This window comes from Corvus moneduloides, chromosome 4 (assembly GCF_009650955.1).
Source record: "Corvus moneduloides isolate bCorMon1 chromosome 4, bCorMon1.pri, whole genome shotgun sequence".
NCBI classification, from domain to species: domain Eukaryota; kingdom Metazoa; phylum Chordata; class Aves; order Passeriformes; family Corvidae; genus Corvus; species Corvus moneduloides.
In genome coordinates this window covers 18,182,829-18,200,291 of record NC_045479.1, presented here as the reverse complement: position 1 = coordinate 18,200,291, position 17,463 = coordinate 18,182,829, and the positions used below count along the sequence as shown (strand labels likewise).

The window sequence follows — 17,463 nt, the reverse complement described above, 5'->3', positions numbered from 1 at the left end:
CCCACATCTTTTCTCATGCTCAGGCTCCAAAAAATGCCTGTTTGAATATTTTTATATGTCCAGACTCAAGCACATATGCTGCATAGTTGCTCCTACATGACCAATAACCTGGACTTCAGGGGAAGTAAAATAAAATGTAAGTCAAGTGGAGTAAGAAACTTTGGCCCTTCCACCTCCAGAAGAACTTGTTCATAGCTGGTCCTAAAGGAAGAGAACAAAACCAGGCACAGCACTTACTTTTCTTACTTTTTATATAAAATAGACATTTACATACATTTTCTTCTGCAAAGATTTCGAGCATAACTCCTTTATGTGAAATCTAGCCATAAATCCCACAGTGAAAAAAGCAAAGACTTTGCAAATTCCTGCATCACTGACATACATCCAGCTGCTGCTAAGAATGAATTTATTTTTAAAATATTTCTAATCCACGGGCTGTTTCCTCGTGGGTTTGTTTTTGTTTGGTTTTTTTCTTTTTTAAAAAGATATGCACAGCAAATTTTAAAAAAGTAGGTACAGAAATAAGAACTATGTGAACAACAGGCAATGCAAACAACTCCTGCATGAGAGGAACAAGCAGTGTGACATCCACTTCAGGCAGAAATTTCTACTGTAATACAGCTGTAGAAACCATAACTTTTACAGAGGATACCACTGGGGGTATTTTCTAGAAGAAAAAATTTTCAGCAAGTCAGTACAAACATGGCAATGAACTTTTGCACAAAGTTATCAAGGTTACCTGAAGCAACTTTGCCACATTAAAACACCAGTGAATGCCAAGCGCTGTTTTTTTTCTTTTTCTTGTCTTTTTTTTTTTTTTTTTCTTTTGCTGCTGGGTTTAAATGTACATGAAAGCAAAATGGTGCATTTTGAAATTGCTTCAAGAGACTGAAGCTTGGGCAAAAAGCCTTCTAAGGGCTAATTTTTTCGAAATCTTGTGCATAATTGCATATATGAAAGATAGAAATTGAGCACTTGGTCAACTTAATCACATAAAGATTGAAGAGACTTAATCATACACCAGCTTCAGTTTCACTGAGCTGGAGGACAGGTGGGGCAAAAGACCATATAAGGTTATTCTAAATTGCTGAATTAATAAATTAGACTGACAATTATCTTCTTTCACCAAATATTGTACACCGTATCTGGCCAGATACATACACAGTTTATTTAACTGTGGAGAAGTTTTCATAGTTTTTAGATCATTTTAGGGGTGTCCAGCCTCCCCTGCAAGTTAGGCTCTTTCTTTTGGATTTTTTTTACTTACATTTCTCTCTACCCACATGCATGCATGGACAGCCCCCTGTCCTCCTCAAGATCTCTGGAATGAAGGCCATTTGCACTGCTGCATTCAATTACTGTTTGGCCAAAACAAATTGCCTGCACATTTGTAGGAAAATCTAGTCCAAGGAGTCCATGAGAGAAAGAAAATGTCCCCCACTGCATCATTTATCCTGGGGGGTAGAAAAGGGATGGAAGCAAAGAATGCTGGGATTTAAATAAGCAACAAAATAAAATCCATCAGCTGCAAATATTATTCATGGGGAAAGGAGAAAGCAGCACAATTATTATGTTTCTCATTTAGGATTAAAATGCACAGTGATTACATGAGAGTCCTAACCAGCTTTCCATTAATTCTCTGCTTTAATATTAGTGAGCACTGAGGTTTAGCCAATGCAACTTGCAGAGAGCATGAACTCTCCCCCACCAAACAGATCTTCAGCCATTTATTAATTTGCAATCTCTGCTAACCATGCTGAGCACTGGAGTTGGCAGAAAACAATGTATTTATAACTCATTATTTTAGAAGCTGTGCAATGCTAGAGGAAGAGAACATTTCCTATGATTAATTAAGATAATATAAAGTTATCCCAAGGTAAGTTGCTCGATTTATCTTTCACAATAGCATTCCATTTTGGTGGAGGTAACCCATTTCACATCACACTCCATTCTATTTTGCCTGCAGTAAACCTTTGACATGATTTATGCCCTGAACAAACACAGGGTTTCAGCATGGGTGCCAACAGAACGGGGAGTCAGCTCAGAACTGCACAAGGGTTTAACTGCCTTGGTAGCCCATGGTCTGAGCCATTCTCCAAATCTGCTGCCAGTTTGCAGACTGTCATCCTGCATAGATGGGGTATAAAGTGCTGGTTCAGGAATGTGGGGCTCATTATTGAGCTCTCCTCTCTCCAACTACCATAAACCCAGCTCTAAAATGTGGAGAGCTGGCCTTTTAGCCTGGAAATGTAAACTGGTTCAACTGGCATTAAAATCCCTGGATATGCTGTCTGCCCAATTCAGGCAAGTGGATATGCCTTGCCTTCCAACCAAACCCCCCCCCTTACTGGGAGCATGGTCTCATCTTCCTCCATTTTCTGCAAATGAGACAGTGTTGCACAAATGGTAATCAGTCCTTCTCCAGGATCTGGGAGGGGGGCATCCAAAGCTGTATTATACTTCTACATATACACCAATTTTAGGAGGTCAAGATGGCTTTGATCAGGTTTTAGGACAAGGAGGAGACAATAATTTCTACCAGGTCTCTCAGGAAAGACAAACTAAGATTTAAGCTGAAGTTAAAAAACATAAAACTAAGTCTTCCCCCTCATGAAGCATTGCTATAAAAAATACAACTTCTGTATTTGAAAAAATAGGTTCCATTGGCCACAATTTTAAGCCACACACTGCAGTGAGGCCTGTAGAATATATAGTATTTATTTAATATATCTTTATGAGGCAGTTTATCGTTGATACACATTTTTAAAGGAGGCATATCTCTCCCCACACTACTCCCCAAGCTTCAGCTGGCTGTTAGAGCACTCTGCAGATGCCTCCTCCCTGGGGGGCTTTGCACGGTACCACTGTCAGGGCTGGCTGCACCAAACTCTGCTCTGCCAGCCCCCAAATGCACTGCACCACAGCCAGCCTGGGCACATGGGGCTTTGGAGAAGCTGCCCCAAAGGGAGGCTCACCTTGGGGACACGCAGAGAGCTTTCTGGCCCAGGTACCGCTGAACATCCCAGTAAGGAACCATCTACAACCTTGCAGTGCATGACAGGGAACTGACTGCTGTCAGAGGCCATTGCAACTTTGGTTTCCCCATCCCGTGGGACTGTGCTGGCATGATCCCACCTCCATGTCCTGGCCAGCCCAGCGCCCTGCAAAGCTACTCTGTGCATGGTGTCCAGCAGAGCACCTGCACTGGGGACCTGCAGAAATGTCAGTTCAGCCAGTCCACAGCCACAACAGTCGTGTGGAAAAAAAAGAGAGGGTTGCTGACCAGCCCCAGGAGCTCAAACCTGCCCCCAGCCCCGTAAAGTAAAGTAAGCTGCTTGGGCTGGGGGCAGAAAATTCACCAGCAAAACAACTTGCTTATTCTGATCCCAGTGCTCCCCTGGGAAGCTGGTTTGGAGGGAGAGAGCTCAAACACCTGTGGTGCCACCTCTTCCCCCCCCAGCAGTCTCTCCCTCCCACCTCTGCCCAGCTGTAGGCACTGGCCGGTGTCCTTGGCCAGTGGGGACCAGTCCTGCCTGGTCTCAGTGGGTGCACAGCCATGGCTCTGGCATTAGCCCTGGCAGGGCAACGACTGCACCTGCACTCCAAACGCAGTTGGAGTCACATCAATAATTCCTCAGCAATTTGACCACCACCAGCAGCAAGACAGCAGGCTTTTCAAACGAAACCAGCAATCCACCAGAACATGGCTGAACCATCCCACTGAGAGAACCTGGAGTGTGCTGAGGTGCCATGGCCAGCTAAATCTGGGCAGCACAGGGGTGCCTGCCACACAGGCTTTTCCTGACAGATGTGTTTTAAGGCATTGCACACCTAATCTAAACTGTCCTTTACTAATAATGCCAAACCCTGGGCTGCTCTTCTGCAGGGTCTGGCCACACTCAAGCTCAAACAAAAGAACTTTTCCAGCAGTTTACTGCTGCAGGAGGAAGAAACTGATGACCTACCCTGATGTCCAAACCCAAAGGCACGAAGCAGGATCCCAGTAACGCTCCCTGTGAACTGGTGCAAACCCCAGTGGAAGCAGCAGAAGTGCTGCTATTGCATGGCCAGTGTGGCCCCATGTGCTCTGCAGCCACTTGCCTTAGAATCACTAGAGGGAATTATTCCAGCACGCCTTGTTGGTACTCCCTTTTTCTAACTTCAGACAATATGAGTCACAACGCCCAGCCATGTGGCCAGCTGTGAAGGATACTGCCCAATTCATATAAAACAGAGAAAATATATTAATTATTTGATTATTATAAGTTAAATAAATAAAGTTCAAAAATAAAAGCCCCAGTTCTGAAGAGAATTTGTTTTCCAACCTCAGTATTTAAAAATATAGATTTATGACTGATCAGGTATAGGTCATTTTCTGTATCTCTTAGGGGAGTGGTGAGAACACTTAGACCAAGTATTTTGTCAGTGTTATCACCATGATAAATGGGCTTTGTCCCTGCATACCCATAAAAGAGCCTCCTTCATACCTTTCCAGGCTAGGAAATGTTCCCTAATCTGTCTGTGGCTTTACTTTACCTCCTATATTGATTAAATAGGTTGTTTGTTTTCCATACTGGGGGCTGAGCTGGAGGACAAGTAATCCTAGAGCTTCCCATTGCCTTTGGATGCTTCAACTTTTTTCAGAGTAATAATTATTTGGCCTGGAGGGAGAGGGCAAAGGGTAAACCCATATGATATTTGACAAAAGTGACATCATGAACCTGAATTACTACAAAATTACTGTCTAATGAGTAAAACATTCAGGCTAGGTTTTCCCTCAAAGGATCATCTGTCCTACTTGTAGAATCATCCTTCCAGGGTGATATTTAAATAGTTTCCCCTTTCTTTAGAATAACTTTCAAGTCACATTTAGAGCTGTAAAAGTGGCCACCATTTCCTCAGCATCAACCCCTTGGAACCTTTTTTATGTGACCATTATGACCATCTTTCCTGTCTGCAGCACTTGCAATGAAGCCCATCAGTGGTGCTCTACACGGATGAGGTCAGCCTGTGTGGAGTAACAGGAGGTGCTACTTCACCCCTGCTGCAATGGATGAGTGCTTTGTCTCCATGTTTTCCCTGGTGACAACCAAGATATTGAAGGTCCATGTCCCACCCACACTCCCGGTGTGACCAAAATGGGTTGAGCCTAGACATAAATCTTGATTAAAGGAGGGTTTTCATTCATGCTCCAGCATGTCCCACAGGAGCCGAGCGTCTCCTGTAACTTTGGTCGAACCTAAGCACGCATTCAAAGTTTGCCTTCCATAATTCTGAATCCTATTAAAGTTCTTTCAGCATCAGTTTGAGCAACAGGCTTCCACCACGCTCTTCTCCAAGGGGCATGAGTGTCTTTCCGCTGGTGACTGATTGCTATGTCTGGTCTTTCTCCTGGGCTTCTTGGAACCGTTTCTCCAAGCGATCCAGTTTGGCCAGATTCTCCTTCAGCAGCTTGCTGTTTGGAACCAGTTGTAAGGCTTTCTCATAGTAGTCACGGGCAGTGATGTAGCTCCCCTACAAAGTAAATGAGTGGTAGATCTCATTCACATTCCACACACAAAGTCCATTCTGAGGGTAAGGTGAGAAGCGTAATACAGGGGAAACAGAGTTTAAAAAACTTGACATTATTGGCTTACAAAAGTAATACTTCTTTATTAAATAGATCACCAAGTGCTGTTAGCCTAAATTTGATGAAACTCACACGGCAAGAAATAGATTTACATTTTTCTGTTATGTTGCACCAGAAGAGTTAATTACTCGGCAGCAGGATAGCTTAAGGACATCACACAATGTGACTCCTTAAGACCCAAATCATAATGATATGCTAAAGTATTCAAAAGAATAAGCAACCACAGGGTAGGCTGTCTATTTCCATAATTTCATGCCAGTATTCTGCATTAGACATCTTTATTAAATTAATTAGGTAGAGAAGAACCTTAAAAGTCAACTCACGGTGACATTTTTCTAAGGTAGGTCAACAACTGAAGCAGAAAAGCTTTAGAGAGGAGCAGGTTGTTCCTTGCAGCCTGCACTCTTAAAATATGAGATTTGCTTTACCAAGCAACCTGGTTAGGAATTCTAGCTGGGGTGGAGAGACTTCCCTCCTTTTTGGATAAAATATGTCAAGGGCACTTGCTGTTCACAAACATGCAGCTCCTGGCAATCTGAAACCAATTTAGCTTTTTGTCCTGAGTAGTAGGCTCTGCACCTGGCTGCTTAGGAAAACCAAACCTGTCGTACCTTGATGTGCTCGATGCCTCCCATATTCATCCAGGCCTGTGCTTGGTCTGGGTTGAGCTCCACTGCCCGTTTATAGCTCTACAGAAACATGACACATTTCTAGGTTAAGAGTCTGACTCTTCAAACAAAACCAATGCTGGAGGGGAAAGAGAAACGCAGTTTCCTCTCCTGAAGCCATTCAGAATGTAATTCAAATTCCTCTTACATACAATGCACAAAGTGAATTTCAGTTTCTCTGCAGCAGAGGCATATAAGGTACTGCTTCATGGCTCAGTTCATCTCCCAGCTTTTCCCTGCCAATGTGTGTTTTTCCTGTACTGCGAAAGGAGCCACACCTGCAACCCTGTCCCTGCCCCCTGCACCACTGGGGTCTCCTGCACATCAGGGTCATTTCCTTAGGCAGTGCCAAACACAGTGCCTGCCAACTACAAGCCATGTGGTTGCTCTTTATCTGCAAGGCTTTAATTTGGAGCTGGCAACAGACTGTGGTAGAGCCACTTGTGTGGAGGTTTCACAAGGACCTGAGGGCAGTGCTTTCCCTCCCCACTGACACTGAGTGTGTGAGAAGAAGCAATAAGGACCTTCTGGGCTCTGCCAAACAGCACTTTTTTTACATTGTCACAACAGGAAAGGATTTTCAAATCAGGATTAAACATCTCTAGGGATATTGAGAATATTCAGAGCAGCCAAAATAATATTTTCTGAATCAGAGAATAATGGAATGGTTTGGGTTGGGAGGGACTTTAAAGATTATCTAGTTCCAGCTCCCTTCCTACAGGCAGTGACATCTTCCACTAGACCAGGTTGCTTCTGTACTATTATTAATACTAACAAAATTTCTGAGCTGTCAAGCATCCTGCTCCACAGGACAAGCCAACCTCTCAGTTATTGGCTTCTGAGGTGAGATATAACAACATGGTGAGCCCTCACAGGTCCCCAAGCTTCCAGCTGAGCCACCTGGAGCTGGTCACTGACAGCAAGAGTGGCTAGGGCTGGATGGAGCAAAGGTCAATCCCACCACAATTCTGTACTTAACTTCTCAGAGCAGGGAGCGGTATTTCCATACAGGAATGAGGAGAAAAGTTGCAATTAGGTCTGGTAAAGTTAGCTGCCTCATAGCTTTCTCTGTACCAGTGATGCACTCTGAGCTCCTAAGGCCAACAGCCAGGATGTATGCACCAGGGACTTCCACACACAATGAGCAAACTCGATCTTTTAGCCTATAAAACCACTGGTAGGTCTTAGAGCAATCATACCTCGAAAGCCTTGTCAAGGAGATTCTGTTCTCGTAGCTGGTTTCCTTTAGTGAAAAAGAGCTCTGATATGACTTTTGGATCCTTTGGTTTTAGCTGAAGCGCTTTTTCTATAGCTTCAAGTGCCTGTGAAAAAGCAAGAGGACATTATGTGCCTTCCATTCAGTGCCTTCCCAGTTCTCATTCTTTCCTCACCACTATGGACTCCCAGCATAAGAGTTGTCTTCCTCCTTCCCTTGTTTGCCCCACGTCATTAACACACAGGGAAATGAGAGTTTTAAATGCCTGGGGCTGACAGGCAGTGGGCCTGACAGCAGCAGGAGGTGGAAGTGATAAGAAAACCACACTGCTTCTCTTCAGTCTTAGTATGTAGATAAACTAAAGGTTTTAGTGAAGAAATAATCTACTGGATGTGCACTGAGGCACGTGACATGTCCCCAGAGAGATGGACTGTAAAATTCAACCTGACCTCTGTGTGTGAGCCCTTGGGACAAGGGTATCCCATGCCATGGTACCTTGGCATAGAGCTCCTGCTTGCTGTAGATGGCTGACAGAAGGCGGTAGCACTCCAGACACTCTGCATCCTCATTAAGGATATGGTTTGTCATCTTTTCGGCTTCCTTCGTCCGCCCCATCATCGCCAAAACCTGAGCCTGGAACAGAGCCACGTAATAAAGAGTCATGATCTTGAAAAGCTCAGCCCTCTGTCATACACTGGCTTCACCTGCTGCTCCTGTGTCGTGGCCCTGCCCTGGCCCCAGGCTCACCAGTGCCAGTCGGATGTCCTTGTTGGAAGGCTGCAGCGCTGCCGCTTCCCGGTAAACCTGCAGCGCTTCTTCGTATCGCCCCGTGTTGTAATACAGAGCCCCCAGCGGGGACAGGATCTCAGCCTTCTGGGATACCTTCAGAGCCCTGGAGTTTGGGAAAAAGGGATGCTTCAAGGTGGTGAACAAAGTGGAAGAGCGAGGTGGGCTTGTCCTGGGATGGAGAACCAAAGCTCTGCACCATCCCAACCCGGGAAGCACGAATTTCAAGTCCTGGGGAGGGATGAGTGTGCCCACAGCAGCAATCCTTCTGGCCACCTGACCTGAGAAAGGGGAAGAGACACCTCCAAAGTGCTCATAAACCTGCAGCAGGCATGGGGATAGTTGACAGTGATGAAACCTGGGGAGTGTGAGCACAAATCTATATGCCAAAAAGAAGGCAAAAGTACCCCCACCCAGTCCATCCTGCTGCGTACCAAGAGTCAGGGCCTGCCTGTTGGCACATTGCTGGGAAGGGCCGGAGTTCCTAATGGTGCCACGGCTTTGGTGCTGAGCTGTGCAGCAGTTATGGCTGTTACTGGTGCAGCAACCATAGAGCAGCTTCAGGCGGGGTAGGAGTTGTGGTAATACAACCTGCCCATGCTACCGAGAAACCTCTGACTATCATCAGAGCACCCCCCAGCCAAAAGCAGCTGTGTCCATCCTGGGGGCTTGGGAATAGTCCAGGGAAATCAACACTGCCTGAGCTCATGCTGCCTTTCCAAGCATTCCCCAAAAATAGCCAAATCTGGTTTCAAACAGATGAAGAATGAAGGGAGGAAACCCCATGCATGCAGTGACACATCCGTGTATCAGAAGCTCTTTAGCAGAGACAAGCCATACAGGGGCAGGAGGAAACCCTCTGTCTCCCACCCCAAATCCTCACCTCTTGTACCACACTTCAGCCTCTTTGTTCTGCCCCAGGGAGCGGTGAAGCCTGCCCAGGTTCACCATGGCCACGTGGTGAGTGGGGCTCAGGAGGATGGCCTGTCTGTAGTGGGACATGGCTTGCTCGGGAGACCCTGGAGAGGAGAACAGCCATTAAACTGGTGCATCAGAAAAACCCTGTCTCAAACTCAGCATGCAGTAATGTTCTGGTTTTCTTTCACCTACTGCTGTATGCATGGGAAACATTTTGAGAAAGAAATCCTGACTCAGCCTTTTGAATGTAAATGTAAGAGAAACTGCTGTCCAAACTAAGATTTAGGCCTCAATATTCAGACAATCCTGAGAAATAGATTTTCTAGGGGCAGGTTTTTGCAAGTTGAGGATACAGTCACAAGAAGATGACTCCTGACTGAAAGCACCCTCTGATCTTGCAGCAGTGGGGACAAAACCCCTGTGCTAAGGACAGAGCCCACCTCAGAGAAGGGGCTGGGGCACATGTGCCATCTCCTGGTGGAGCATCCTTTCACCCTGGCCCACTGGAGAAATGGACAATGAAGAATGGAGAACAAGCCACCCAGTATTCCCCACACCACCACCAGAACCGCAAATAGTTTCAGCTCTCTCCAAACAGAGACTACTCTCTCCACCTCTGCTGTGTTGTTCTGAGCTCCAGCTCAGTCTCTGTGTATTGCTCAACAGGACTGGGAGTAGCTGCCAGGGACCAGCTAATTCCCACTCAGGGCAATAAATCCCAGAGCAGAGGTGTGCAGATGGTGCACGTAGGCACCATCTCTGTGCTGCACAGGAGCCATTGGGTGGCACTGCTTCGCTGTGTGAAAATGTGCAAGGTCCTGCAGCCCATGACATCACCGAGCACCACAACAAAATACAAGCAAAAAGAGAGGTGCAAGATCACCACCTCAATGCCTAAAGTTCCACTTTCAATACCATATTTTTATTTAGCTAAATAATCGTAAAAGTATAAAGTTCCAGCATTTCAGCAGTGCAAATATTGCGTTTTTAATCCCAGGGCTCGTTTAATTGGTTTGCAAACCCCAGACCAGATAATCTCCTGATGAAAACCAATATTCAAACAGCTTTGTCCACCAACAAAGCTTTTCAGTGTTGGCATTTTTTAAACCGATTCACTTCACAATGTATTTAATTCCATTTCGAGCTGGAAAACAGATCTCGAAAACAGCCAGTGCATGTTGGGGCATTGAACATGCTGCTGTGGGAATTTTCTTTCCACAGTTTTTCAGATCTAGTTCACTTTTTCTGAGATCATCTATGCAACTTAAAAGTTACACGGACACATCTCAGCGTGTCCATTACAGGAGAGAGGAGGAACGTCTGTGGAGAGATTTAGAAGTGTTTAAGATTCACCCAAGGCTGAGGACATGTTGTTCAAGGTACAACTTTTTCAAAACATCCAGCAGCAGCCTCGATCTTTCCCTACCACTGAGCAGGCAGATGTTTTTGAAAATTGTATCTACAAAACATCCTGGGAAGCAGCTGGGCACACACCTCAGTCCCTCAGCCAGCCGCGCTTCCCCTGCTCAGCACACGGGTAATGTGCATCGTTAAGGGTGACACAGAGTGTCTGTGACCACTGCAGAGCTGTCTGGAGTTGTGGCTCCCCAGAGCCAACACTTGCTGGAGGCTTGTTGCACAAAACCCTGCAAGTTAATTGGCGTGGTGCTTCACAGCATCTCCCTGCGCCGCCGGCAAAGAGTGCAGCCTGTGACAGGCTCACCACCAGCCGCTTCCTCCATGCCTTGTCATGTCTCTAGGAGGGTTATTGACACATCATGCCCCAAGTATCAAAAGTCAGTGGGTTTTTTTCCAGTTGTTTGTGTGTAGGGAAGCATAGGAGTAAACCAGGAAACGATAGTTTTGACTTTGGCAGGGTACACAAGTGCAAAAACCAGAAAGTGCTCTGCACTACATTTGAACCACAAATTTTGGCAGGAATAGGACAGTTTATCTGGGTTGGCAAGCAAAGATGAGTACAACATCAGAGGAAAATTACGCAGGAATTTTTATTATTTGCAAGCTTGAATTTTGCCAGGGCCCAAATTCAGAACCTCAACCTCTTTTGCTAATGCCATGACACCTCTTTTGACTATGAATACTGATTTTGGTTTTGTATTTGTTTCACACTGGTACTACAGGAGAGTGATGGCCAAGTGTCAGCTCAGAGGCAGAACAGCCAGTTGCAGACTGAAAGACACCATCATCCCTTCCTCCCAAGCACCACTGGGGCTGGGCACACATGATAGGGAAAGAATGGGTGGCAAGCACACACTTTAAGCCTACGCTATTTCATCACTGAGTCTTGGCTCTGATCTGTAGGGACAACAGTGAGACAACCAACAGTCATTTGTCAAACTTAGCCTTGCTCATAAAGCTGTCAATAAAAGGTGGCAATTAAAGTGACGTTTCTGTTGTTATGTGAATGCCAGAAAGCGCCAAGGAAGTTGGATGGGAACCAAGAGCCCAGAAAATAAAGGATGCCATTACAGAGCTCCTGAAAAATCAATTCACCCCACAGTGTATAAGGTTTTGCTTTCACAGATGATTGTGGTTTAAAAGCCATGTTCCTTTCTATAGTGGTGGCACTTAACCCTTACAGTCAAAGAGCTGCTTTGTCACAAAGTAGGGCTGCACATGCTCCAGAGACCATAATGATCCATTTGTGTGCCTGTGATTTGGTTTGATGTGGCCATGCCTTGCTGGAAAAAAGGCAGTACTGTCAGGGTGCTGCCCAGCTCACACTGAAGAGGGCAACTGCCTGTGTGAAGATGGTGAGAAACACTGAAGGGAACAGCAGGGCTGAACGCTCCTGCTGCACAGTGCCTGCACTGATTACGAATTCCAGTGCGCTGTGCCCCCTCAGCAGCATGGGGATATTTATTTCCAAGCTACCGTGGAGGAACATCTATTGCCTTGGAAGCTTTTGACACCCTTTTAGATGTGTACTGCTGAATAAAATAAATCAAAGCAAAGAAGGCAGAGAGGGAAAACTCCCTTGGTCCTCTCACTTACCAGTATCAACCAAGAAAACGCCGTAGTTGTTATGCAGATCGGAGCTCTCTGGACAATTCTCTATGCCAGCCTTATAGACCTCCTCAGCCTCCTGAAGCCGTTCCTTAAAAGAGAAGGAGATTTCTTAGCAATGGCAGAAAGGTTGTCAGCACCATTTGCTGCACACCTGCATTCTGTGACAGCTCCCTCGCTGCACAGGGAGCTCAGGGCACCTGCAGCCACCCCACCTTCCAGGCCAAAATTTTACCCCAGGGCATGGATGTAATATAGCTGCCAGCTAGTGTCCCAGAACAATTCAGACAGCTTTCCCCCATGCCTTTCCAAAGGTAGCTACCTGTGAAACACCTGGAAAAGGTGGTGCTTGTGCAATGCCAGTGAGACCCCAGCTGGGCACACGCCCAGCCAGGAAAAACACAGCAACAGGGATTGTGTGGGTTCTGTTGAGAAATATCTATCTTCTGAGAGCTGATATATTCTAATTTATTTGTTTAATGAGCATCTCGCTGGCTAACATTCCCCCTCTGGAGCTGTGCTGTTCATTCCCTAAGCAGTGAGGAAAATACAAGAATGAAAGCTTGCTGTGTGCAATGGCTAGGGAGCAAGTGCAGGGGGATAAAGGAAGCTGGAGAAAGATGGAGGGTGGTGAAAGAGTGGGGGAAATCGGAAAAGATTCAGATTAAAACCAGGTGTTGTCAATGTGTGAGGTGTAGCTCACTGGGATTGATGGGACACGCCATCATGCTGATTCCCCAGCTGCACTGAGCCCTCATTTTGCATAGATTTCAAGGAGGTTTGTTGATGCTGAACATTTCTAGAAAATACAGATCTTTTCTTTGGGAATACCCTGCCTACAGAAAGCATCTGACTGGCTGGGTTCTGTCTAGCCTGAGCTACGGGCAGCCCAGTCCTGAAACAATGACCACATTTCTCTTTTGGATCAAAGAGCAACTTAGAAAGGTTTTCACTTCCCTCAGTCAGACCATGTGTGTCCACTGCCTGCATGCTCACCAGCATGGGCTCCTTCCTTCCCCCCACTCTCAGAGCTCGGCTGTCGGGTGTGTTTGTGGAAGGAGGCTGTGAACAGAAGAGACAGGCACGGTGCAGAGGGGTGGTAGGCAAGCCTCCAGCACCAAAGATGCTTTCCTCAATTCTTCCCCTTCCACTGAGCAGCACAGCCCTACAGTGACAAACTCCACAGCCTCCCGACGATGCTCCCAAGCAAAATCAGCCAACAGGCTCTTCACTGAGGAGGGCCTGAAGCTCCCAGGGCAGATCCATGCTCGGGAATGAATCCACACTGAAATAAAAGGTTGGTCCACTCCCCGCTGTGGACTCTCCTCAAGGCCTGCAAATGGCAGAACTCCCTGGGCTTGCCCTGGATTTAAAATCTGTACTTGACAGCAGCTTTTGCTCCACAGCTGCACAATGTGAGGACTCTTTTCTCACTTCCTATTTCAGAACTGGAGAGCTGGAATGAACTGCACTGAAAGAGTATGACATGATCACACAATCACACGGTTTGCCACTGTTAAGTCCCTTCACATTTACATGATAAAGGTCAGCCAGCAAAAAGGATAAGTGTGCAATGAAGCACAGAAACACGTTTTTAAAAAGTGCTTAACTTCGGAAATTTTGGATAAATTGATGTGAATTTGACAACATTATCCTGCAGAGTCAGGAAAACTATAGTGATCATCAGAACTGACTAAAATGAAAAGCAATTTTTCGTGCATATTTTCCAAGATTCATGTATTATTTTCTTTTCCTCTGCTTTTAATTTTCAGCCAATGAATGCAGCTTTGTATGCACATATGTCAGCTTATTTTATTTACTGATCATAAACCTGATTTTTAAAGCAAGGAAGAGCTATGTTAAACTGGATTAGTGTTCCATACTGGATTAGAGTGTTCAAAACATTTACCAATATTGAGCACTTTTATCGTGGTTGCATTGCTTTTTTGGCACCTAACATCCTGACCCTGCATGCCTCAGGCTCATTGCCCAATCTAACAAAGTGTTTGCATTAAGCACGGTCAGAAAGTGGCAAGGGTGGAACCTGCTATTCCTCCCAGAGCTTTCTCTCCTCAGCCTCTCCTCTTCTTAGCAGAAATAGAGCTCTAACTTCATCAAGGCTTGCTTCTCATTAACACTTAATAATGCCACTCCCAGATCTTCATGAAACATTCATCAACCTCACAAAACTCAGAAGACTGTCTTAAAAAATGTATGAGATTTTTATGATATTAAAAAAATTATGCATATGAGTATCTTTCAGTTGAACTCCAGGCTTTTAAGTCTGTTTTTCATAAGGCTCGGTTTTCCAGTTTGGTTATGACTGAGTAGGCTCTCCTCTGCAGCAAGGTGGGTTAAACAGTTTTGTTTTCTAAGGAACACACATACAAAACCAGTTGAAACTAGGGCCTGAAAAGAGCCTCCAAGTAGCACACAATGATGGACGGAACTGAAGCTGGGAAGAAGGGAAACTGTGGGGAATTGGTATTAGAATGTTGTGAAAACAGGCAGCGAAAATGTTTGATTTCTGTTACCAGTGATCATAGAAATCAAGGAAAACTGCAGTACAGTGCAACTGAGTTACAACTGCAAGCAGAAAGAGCACTCAGAAAGGCAAGCATTTATAAAAGGCACAAACAAGCCAAACTGTTCTGTACAATGCAGCAGTGGTGTTTCCCATGTCAGCTCTGGCTTCAGAATCAGCTGTCAAGGAGAGAAAAGGACAATTACATCAAGTTATGGGTTAATTCCCTGGCACCTGAGACATTCCTCTTAGCAGCACTTTTTCCAGGCGTAGAAGGGAAGGAACCATAAGGCCTATTTCAGATTCATCCCCTTTAATACGGGGGGAACATGCCATGCAGGACTGGCCAAGGCAATCCTGACACTATTTCACTGTGTCCACACGTTTCCCTTTCAGCCTTAGAGCAAAGCTGGAGAAGCAGAAGTTGTCATGGGCACGGTCACCTCATGCAAGTTATTTTAACCTGGCACTTCAGCCCCTTTCTATCACATCCCAGTGAGAGGGACCCGATGGTCCCTTCCCCAAAGCTCCACAGTGATGCCATCCTGCCTGGCCTCACAGATACCCCTACAGCTGTGACACAGCTCCGGGCCACAACGAGACAAAAACCCACTTTTTGTAACTTTTAGTCGTTTTCAACACTATTGCTCAGACAAAGAGGAAAACCCAAAACTGAAAAAATGGGCTCCTGTCATCATCCTTTGGGCTGAAGATGCCAAAACTTCTGCCTGTACCCCTGGAGGGTGTGACTGTGCAGCTCCCAGCCATGGGCAGCAGCAGGTATTGCAGGACAGACCCTACTGGGGTCACTAGGATGGGTGTGTGAGGCAGGAGGTGCACAATCGAGTAGTCATGCTGTGGCTGAACATGAGAAAGTGTTAAAAGTCTGCAGAAAAATCACTGTTTTCTGAGAAAATTTTACTAACTATCTTTTTTCCCTACCACTTACTCAAGTCACAAGAGGATGAACAATCCATATGTAAGAGAGATGAATTATTGCTGGATTTACTAATGGCATTTGCTTTGGGCAGAAGGTCTCGGGACTCCATAATGGTTTTACTGCTCTGCTGACCTTGCAATCGATTGTTCTAATTAATAATTTCAATTAATATTAAAACCAGGTATTACTGCAGAGAAGTCATGTCCTGTACTTGCAGGAGACTCTTCATTGATGGGCTTATTCAAAGCAGAGTTCCCATTCAACAAGGCTCATCTTTAAATTCATACACTATATTTTGAGATCCCTGCAGATAATATTGATAATATTTGAAATACTCTTAAAAAGGAAAATAAAATAGAACATCTTTCAGTAATTCACATACATCATAGGTGAGTTTTGCAGAGTGCCTACATCATTAAAGAAGATCAAACAAGACCTCTGCCTATATTTTTGCTGAAATGTATCCCCTTCCCTTACAGAGAGAAGATTTCACTAACCAGAATAATGGAGAACAGCAAACGATACCATTTTGATTTGTCTGTATTTATATTCAGCAACCTTTAAAGAAAGCTTCAGCACCCCATGCTATGGAACATTTAGATCTGAAAACTGAAGGAGAAAAAAAATCAGTTTTCAAAAGGTTTGCAGAGGTGTGCTGGAGCTGTGCAGTTACAGGGACCTTATCATCCACCCCCACAGCCCCAGAGAGGGACCACAGCACAAAGCACAGCATCCCTCATCTGCTGCTGCAGGTGTGGAGGAAAGGAGGGCTTGGTGGTCTCAGTGTGGGCACTCACACCTCATGGCTCCTTCTGAGCTCAAGGATTTTGTGCCTCAAGTTCTCTTTTCCTCTGTGGGGACGATATTTCACCTCACAGGGATGTTGTAGAAATAAATTACCTAACTACAGAGAGTAGGGAGAGCCTGAGTAATGAGCATGGGGAACAGGCCTGAGAGGAAATGAGTAATCCTGCCTCCAGAGCACAGCCTGGGCCATGCACAGTAAATAAGGCCTGGAGGCACATGAACAATGAGGTTAAACAAAATATTGAACAGCCACTCATTAAGAGCAACATAAAGCCAGGGAGCCTTCTCACTCCCTGCTCGTGGTCATCTACCACGGTAATCAGGGGCTGTATCCCTGTGTGTGCATGCAAGAGGCAGGATCTGGGCTGCAGAGGACACCTGGCTTCTGACAATTCCTACTTTTGGGATGATTTATAATGCAATCTCAAGGTTATCTGTGTAGGCGTGTGTGTGTGTGTGCGAAGGGAAGCACTCACCTCTCCTGCTGTCACAACATTCAAGGTGCAATGGATTAAGACTTCTCCATAGATGCAGGGAGCCGCAGAGAGGGGATTTACTCACAACTTCAGCAGTGATTTAATTCAGAGCCACACCATGTGGGTGTAATTACTCACTGTGAATGAGTTCCCTCCCATCCTGGAAAAGCCATCTGTAGAGCAGCCCGAGAGCTCTGTGCAGACAGCGTGGACCCACGCCTGCCACCCCGTGTGAGCGAGGCGAGGGTGGGAGGTGCAGGAGGTGCTGTGGCTGTGGCAGCAGTGCATGCACACGAAGGCAGAGGACCCGAGCCATCCCCGTTACCTGTTCAGCCAACAGTGAGGCCAGGCTTGAGTAAGCATCTGCAAACTCTGGGCCGTACTTAATGGAGTCCCGCAGCAAGACTACAGCTTCCTCCTTCTTCCCTTGGGACCTGCAGGGAGGAGGGAAAAAAACCAGAAAGAAATATTC

General features: G+C 45.7%; 1 protein-coding gene across 3 annotated transcripts in view; it reads right to left on the bottom strand.

Moving 5' to 3' along the window:
* Positions 1-233: 233 nt before the first annotated feature.
* The window catches only part of TMTC1 (transmembrane O-mannosyltransferase targeting cadherins 1), a 139,166-nt gene continuing 121,936 nt past the window's right edge, over positions 234-17,463 (bottom strand). For all 3 annotated transcript variants that reach the window (XM_032105560.1, XM_032105561.1, XM_032105559.1), the window contains 8 exons: positions 17,317-17,425; positions 12,233-12,335; positions 9,183-9,318; positions 8,261-8,405; positions 8,009-8,146; positions 7,497-7,619; positions 6,241-6,318; positions 234-5,514 (listed from right to left, as the gene is read on the bottom strand). In XM_032105560.1, coding sequence (XP_031961451.1) covers positions 5,374-5,514; positions 6,241-6,318; positions 7,497-7,619; positions 8,009-8,146; positions 8,261-8,405; positions 9,183-9,318; positions 12,233-12,335; positions 17,317-17,425 — 973 coding nt within the window. In that variant the 3' untranslated portion in view covers positions 234-5,373. The remainder of the gene's footprint in view (positions 5,515-6,240; positions 6,319-7,496; positions 7,620-8,008; positions 8,147-8,260; positions 8,406-9,182; positions 9,319-12,232; positions 12,336-17,316; positions 17,426-17,463) is intronic.